This window comes from Daucus carota, chromosome 1 (genome assembly GCF_001625215.2).
Source record: "Daucus carota subsp. sativus chromosome 1, DH1 v3.0, whole genome shotgun sequence".
Lineage (NCBI taxonomy): Eukaryota > Viridiplantae > Streptophyta > Magnoliopsida > Apiales > Apiaceae > Daucus > Daucus carota.
Genome location: NC_030381.2, coordinates 22,403,632 through 22,411,185, shown reverse-complemented (window position 1 = coordinate 22,411,185; position 7,554 = coordinate 22,403,632). Strand labels below are relative to the sequence as shown.

The 7,554-nt window shown below is 35.8% G+C and overlaps 1 protein-coding gene across 1 annotated transcript; it reads left to right on the top strand.

The window, feature by feature from the left end:
- Positions 1-5,515: 5,515 nt before the first annotated feature.
- Positions 5,516-6,263, top strand: LOC135148277 (uncharacterized). The gene is made up of 2 exons (XM_064082692.1): positions 5,516-6,107; positions 6,226-6,263. The coding sequence occupies exons 1-2, from the start codon at positions 5,516-5,518 to the stop codon at positions 6,261-6,263; spliced, it is 630 nt and encodes a 209-aa protein (XP_063938762.1).
- Positions 6,264-7,554: the final 1,291 nt, after the last annotated feature.

The window sequence follows — 7,554 nt, the reverse complement described above, 5'->3', positions numbered from 1 at the left end:
ATGCAAAGATCACAAAAACGAAAATAATAAAGCAACATCAGAATAATAAAATCCACCATCAGTACTTGATTTTAAAACCCCAACAAAAAGATCTTATAAAACCCCAACAATTCATTACAAAAAAACCCCAACAAACATAAGATACTTAAAAAAACCCCCAAACATAAGATCTAAAGAGCAAACATAAAATACAATTAAACGAACATCACAAACAAACCAACATCAGAAACATAAAATACTTAAAAAAACCCTAATCAACCATCATTACATAAAACAAAATACTTAATCACCAAACCACCAAAAGTCTTGCAAGTCACCATCATCATCAGTTCATTACATAATTAAAATACTTAAAAACAAAAGTTCATTACTTAAAACATACTTATAAAACGAAAGAAACCAAGAACCCTAATCACGCCCTCCATGACGGAGACGCTGCACCAGCTCCATTTGCACCCTCCTGACGCCCTGCAGATCTTCCCCCAGCATTCCCACCATCGTGTTGAAGGTAGCAGCTAACTTCGTGAGTTCAGCCATCTGCTCATTCAACTGCGCCAGGTGAGTGTTCACGTTGGACAAAGACTTCTCCACATTCTCGGAATAAACATTTTTGGAGACAGAGGCAGAGTCCGAGTCCGAGGCAGAGGCAGAGTGATTGCTACGAAAAAAGAAACAAACATATATCAAACATGCATAGAGTGATACAAAAATGAAGGACAAAATTGAAACATGCATAAATCTTTACCTTGGAGACGCCATGGAAACGAAAGCTTGAGAAAAAAGAGGTCGAGAGTATATGGAGAGTATATAAAACTAGAGAGCGTGTAAAAGACGGTAAATAAGGGCCAGGGTTTATATAGAGGCTGTAAATAAATCTTTTAAGTTTACCAAGGCAATCCAACGGCTGCAGGTGCATTCACCCAAGTCTGCACTTATTAGGTGCATTCACCCACGGCTGCAGCGTCTGATCACAATTTTTTTAACCCTTCTTATTCCACTTCATTTTTTTAAAGTGTAAAACACTAAACCCACTTATTTTATTAATCTTGATTTTATTACAATTGTTAATCACAATTTTATTACAAAATTTTTGAATAAATATCGATTTTATTAATCTCGATTTTATTACAATTATTTTATTAATCTCGATTTTATTACAATTATTTTTGAATAAATCTCGATTTTATTACAATTATTTTATTAATCTCGGTTTTATTACAATTATTAATCTCGATTTTATTATATTTATTTTTGAATAAATCTCGATTTTATTACAATTATTTTATTAATCACGATTTTATTACAATCATTTTATAAATCTGAACTTTTGAAAAATTAATCTTAATTTTTCAATAACACAAAACAAAGGAAAGCAAAGTATTTTTTTAAAACAAAAAAAGAAAAGCAGAGGTAATTTCATGAATGGGCCAGACTAAACAAATGGAAACAAAGGCAATTTCGTGAGCCCAGCAAATCATTTTTTTTCATTTGAGCCCAGCAAAGGAAACCGAGTGTTATATTTTAGTTATGCAAAATCCAACACAATCACAAGGTTGGTGCATTGGTTTGTAGCATGTTCGGTAAAGTGAGAGGTCATGGGTTCGAATCCTTTAGCCATCAAAAATTTGCAAATCTTTTTTATCAAAGATGGACCCCAGCTGAGTGACATTCAACAGCCACGTCAGCGGGTGTGGGACCCAGAGGCCACCTGCCATGTAAGCAGTGATGGACCACATCCACGTCAGCAGCAGTGGGACCCACAACTCCACGTCAGCAGAGTGGGACCCCCTGTGGGTCCCACAACTGCCACGTCAGCAGAAGTGGGGCCCACAGCTGCCACTTCAGCGGTTGTGGGACCCACAACTGCCACGTCAGCAGTTGTGGGACCCACATGTAGGTCCCACAACTACCACGTCAGCAGAACTGAGGGGCCCACAACTCCCACGACAGCAGAAGCGGGACCCACATGTGGTCCCAAACCTGCCACATCAGCAGAAGTGGGGGCCCACCTGTAGGTCCCACAACTGCCACGTCAGCAGAAGTGGGGCCCACGACTGCCACGTCAGCAGATTGGAGGGACCCACCATTGCCACATCTGCATGGGGGACCACTTCTGCCACATCAGCTCGTGGGACCCACTGCCACGTCATCATGATGGGTCTATTGCAACGGCTTTTAATGTAACAGTAGAATAAGGTGTTGCACGAAACTTTATTGCAACAGTAACGACTCCTATAGTGCAACGCCAATTGAGTGTCGTTGCAGAAGACAGAAAAGCAATGGTCTACTGCAATACTTTCATTGCAACACTAGAAAAAAATGTTACATATAAGCACTTATGGCGTAGTGGTGTGTCCGGGAAGTTAAAAAGGCCTCACTAGACTTGTGGAAGCCCGACCTGAGAATTGGACATTATTTTTATGGGGTTACGGGAGAATTATAGTAGAGGCTTTCAATTGGACATTATTTATTATTTATATGCCATATCTTACCGGAATGTTGCTAAGAAAAATAACAGAAGCATTAAGGTAACATAACACATATATTGCTATTTAAAATAGATGTTGCCATAACCTTTAAAACAACACCAAACTACATGTTATTGTTAACCAAATAATTTTGCCATAAAGGTCTAAGGCAACATTATTAACTACGTTTCCAAAAACCTCTATGCCTACATGGATTTTCGCAACATCTTCAAAATTTGAAAACCTCTATGCCTACATGGAAAAAATGTCAGCAAAACCTCTATGCCTACATGGATTTTCACAACATCTTCAAAATTGGAAAAACTGTTGCCTTAAACGAAATAACAACATATATGATGGTTTTAGCAACGAATTTGCGGTGTTAGGAAAGGCTATATACGGTGTAGTGTATAAATGTCATACCATGAATTTATTTTTTCTTACACTAGGTACGCCTACGTAAGCTTAGGAATTCTTGCCCCGATACATTTGGTGTAATTTGAAAGTCTTGCGTGCCAATAACGAGGGGTTACAGTTGGATAGGTTCCTCTCATATTAAAAATATTCAAGTGTCTCGTCTCCAATTAAATCATAGCTTCCGGAACAAACTAAATTGAACCCTTGAACTTGAAATTATATCCATAATCAGTTAAATCTTCTTAAATTTATATTTTATATTTTAACTTAAATTCAAATCATAAACTATAAAATTTTATATAATAAATTTATAAAATTTATGATAAACTTAATAAAGTCTAAGAGTAAACTTTACAAGTCTAAAATAAATTTGAACTAATTTATTAAATGAATTTGATAAGGTTTATAAAATAAATTCAATTAAGTTCATAAAATAAATTTAATTAATTCATAATAAACTCAATTAATAAGTTTAAAATAAATTAAATCAAATTTATAAAATAAACTTATTGAAATTTAAAATAAAAATTTATAAGTCCTGGTCCAAAGTTCAGTATCCAACAGATAATCCTTACTTAGGCTACGGACAAATTCAGCAATACAAATCGGAAGAACATTTCCTCTAATCAAATATCAAAAGCTAGGTTCTTGATTTTCCGTACGATAAGATCCTGATTTGTATATCAATCAGCCTGCTCTGATGCCAATTGTTAGGTCCAAAGTATCGTAGAAGGGGGGTTGAATACGATACTCACTACAATTTAAAATTCTTTTGAATCTTGCGGATAAATAAATTGCAGTCCTGTAATGGGTTTCGTGTTCCGGATATATATCGGGTCGATTTCTGAGGATGTAAAAATATTAAATCAACACACAATATTTTCAAAGGTATATCTGTATATTGATAAATACCTCGAAGGTGCTATAAATCCAAACCCGAAGGTTGGCTATAATGGCTACTACTACCTATACTCACAAACCCTAGCTTCTAAATATATATATATATATATATATATATATATATATATATATATATTAAAAAACTAAGCTATGATTTATTTGTGTGTAGTAGTGTGCAAGGCACAAAGCCATTCCACCATAAAGGTGGTGAAGAGTGTGCATAAATTATGAACCCTCATCTCAAATATTTATAGATTTTTCATTAACTAACCCTAGTTAACTTCATAAATCCAAACTTGCGCCAGAAACATATACATACATGTATATGTATTTGAAGTTGCGCCTCCTCAGTGGATGAATGTGTATGAACAAATATATATGATCTTGAATTTGCGCTAGTAGCTTGTTGAGTTGGCGCCTTCCAGTACAACAGTAGATAGAGAGTGACTTGCCTTAGTTTCTACAGCATTTACGTCACCTTGCGCCAATCATTCACTGTGCCTCATTGCTATCACGCTTGGTTAAGAAAATAACCAACTTGCGCTAGTTAACCAGGGTTAACAAGTTGCGCCAGCCTTCCCAACTTATGCAAGAGCCTAACAGTGCAAGTAGAGAGTTGGCGCCTCAGGTGAACTTGCGCCATGCATTGTATTGCCTGTGAGTATACACTGTACCAGTTTGCCTTAGTAGATTCTGCATACAATGGCGGATAGACAGTGGGGGCTCAGGGGGCTTAAGCCCACCCCTGAGCCCATAGCAAATTCATATTTCAGTATAAATTTTTTAAGTTTTGGAAGTGAGCCCACCCAATAATTCAACCCATACCTTAATATTATTAACCCAACCCATTTACTAAATAAAAACCCCACCTGCTGCTTGTTGAAAGAAATCGTGCGCTCCTCACTTGCTCCTGACCTCCTGTGCTGTGCCTGTGCTCCTGGCGATTCACCACTCCACTCCAATCTCAATTCTCAATGCAAGTTTTCCTCCCCTGCTCTCCTTCTCCAATTTCTTTCCTTCTTCTTTAAGTTCAGGTTTGATTTCTAAAACTTATATATATATATTATATATACACTTGCATATATATTTTTTATTTTTTTGTATATGTTAAAATTAGGGATTAATTGTGAACTGAATATTTAAGTGTTTAAATTTATGTAGGCTCAATGTCAATTGCTAAATATTTTACTAAAAGGCCAAGAAATTCATTGGATTCAAGTGGTGGTAGTAGTCCCTCTCCTAGATAAAATGTTGAAATAAACTCCAATTCTACACTTGAGTTTGATCTAAATGATATTAAAAGTGATCCGGGAGAACGAAAACCAATTGAAGAATTTGATGTTGGGGTTAGAGATCGCGTTAGGAGAGAGTACATATCTAAAGGTCCTTGTCAACCAAGAGTACATAATTTTCCGAAAAGTCAATTTGGTGAATTAAAAAGGTCTTTTCAAGCGGATTGGTTTGGTTTACATGATTGGTTGGAATATAGTGTATCCAAGGATGCGGCTTATTGTTTTTGTTGCTTTCTTTTTAAGCCAACAAATGCTAGTCGTTTTGGGGATGATGTTTTTGTCAAGAAGGGATTTAGAAATTGGAAGAGAGCCTTGGAAAAATTCAAATATCATGTTGGAGGGGTTAATAGTGTACATCATGATGCTCAAACACTACTTGATGCCTTCAAAAATCAAAGACAAAGTGTATCACATGTAATGTCACGTCAAAGCCGTGAAATGGAAGTAGCTTATCGCACTCGTTTAATGGCAACTTTGGATGTGACTTCTATTTTATTGCGACAAGGTTTGTCTTTTCGTGGTCATTATGAGTCCTCGGCTTCTAATAATAGAGGAAATTTTCTTGAGTTTCTTGATTGGTACAGTGCTCGAAATGAAGACCTTGCAAAAGTTGTCTCTAAAAACGCTCCTGGAAATAATCAAATGACTGCTCCTTCCATTCAAAAACAAATGGCTAATGCTTGTGCTACAGAGACTACACTTGCAATCTTGAATGATATTGGTGATAAACTATTCACTATTTTGGTGGATGAATCTCGTGATATCTCAGTCAAAGAGCAAATGGCTGTTGTTCTTCGATATGTTAACAATCATGGAGAAGTTATTGAGCGCTTTTTAGCTGTTGTTCATGTAGCTGATACTTCATCAATATCTTTAAAAGATGCCATTGATGCCTTATTTGCGAAGCACAACTTATCTTTGTCTAGATTGAGAGGTCAAGGCTATGACGGGGCTTCAAATATGCGAGGACAATTTCATGGACTAAAATCTCTAATTTTACAAGAAAATCCATTTGCTTGGTATGTTCACTGTTTTGCTCATCAATTGCAATTAGTAGTGGTCGCCGTTGCTAAAACTAATCGAGTTGTTAGTGATTTCTTTGGTCTTATTAACTTGATTGTGAACATGAGTGGATCATCTTGTAAAAGGGTTGACCGACTTCGACAGAGCCATCATGATCGAATAATTGAACGTCTTGAAACTGGAGAAATTACAAGTGGGAGTGGAAAAAATCAAGAAACAGGATTGGCAAGACCGGGTGACACTAGATGGGGATCGCATTACATCACTTTGCTACGTTTACATTCAATGTGGCCTTCGGTGATAGAAGTTCTTGAAAATGTGTTTGATGATGGAAATAACAGTGATACACGAGGTATGTCTAAAACTTTGTTGATTAGAATGGAGAGTTATGACTTCGTGTTTATCCTTCATTTGATGAAGCAAATATTGGGGTACACAAATGAATTGTCAAATTTGCTTCAACAAAAAGATCAAAATATTGTACAAGCTATGCACTTGCTTAAAAATGTGAAGGAGCAACTAAGAGACTTTCGAGAGACAAGATGGGATATCTTTTTAGATGAGGTCAATTCTTTTTGTGTGGCAAATAATATCACCATTGTTAATATGGATGATATTATACAATCTCGTACCCGAATGAGAAGAGATGGACAAAGTGTTACCAACTATCATCATTATCGGGTTGAAATTTTTTGTGAGGTAATTTACCTAGTCCATTTCAATTGTGTTTTTCTCAATACATTACCTCTTTATTAATATAACTATTTATCATTTGTAATTTAGGTGGTTGATTTAATTTCACAAGAGTTGGATAACCGGTTTCCAGAAACAAGTACAGACTTGCTTCTTTCAGTAGCTTGTCTTGATCCTAGAGATTCATATTCTGCCTTCTGTAATATCCGGGATTTCGACATGTATTTGTTTATGCCAGTATGCGAATATTTTGTGAATATTATGTGAATTAATTGTGAATTATATGTTAAGTGACTTGTTGAATGATCGTTTATGTATGTTATGACTTGTTAGATTGTAATTTTTATATGATCAGATCAAAATATGGAGAATTTAGGCACTCATTTGGCAAATTATGGATTATTACATAATATGATATTTGATCTAAGGGTTTAATTAAGTATATTATAAGATATTATTATTAAATTGATTTTAAACCCGTTTACTCGATAATTAAACCCCGGGGGGCTTCCGGGAAAATTTTGCCGGTTTGTTATTTGAGACATTCTGAACAACTTTCGTGTTTTAACTTTTCCCATCTGGTGTACGGATTTACGTGAAAGAGTTTCGGAACGATTTTATGAATATTTTATTATTATCGATAAACGTGTACGCCGGATATTTTTAACCCCAAATTATTTTGGCTAAAGCATTATATTTCTCGTACTTCGTGCCAGACAAAGCTCGGAGCCCCATACGTTTCTCGTAATGTGTGTATTTGA

What these genes read in the sequence shown, in the direction of transcription:
- LOC135148277 (XM_064082692.1), top strand. Translation starts at nt 5,516, where the DNA reads ATGGAAGTAGCTTATCGCACTCGTTTAATGGCAACTTTGGATGTGACT. An exon ending in ATTTGCTTGGTATGTTCACT is followed by an intron (nt 6,108 to 6,225) that starts GTTTTGCTCATC and finishes ATCTTGTAAAAG; the next exon opens with GGTTGACCGACTTCGACAGA.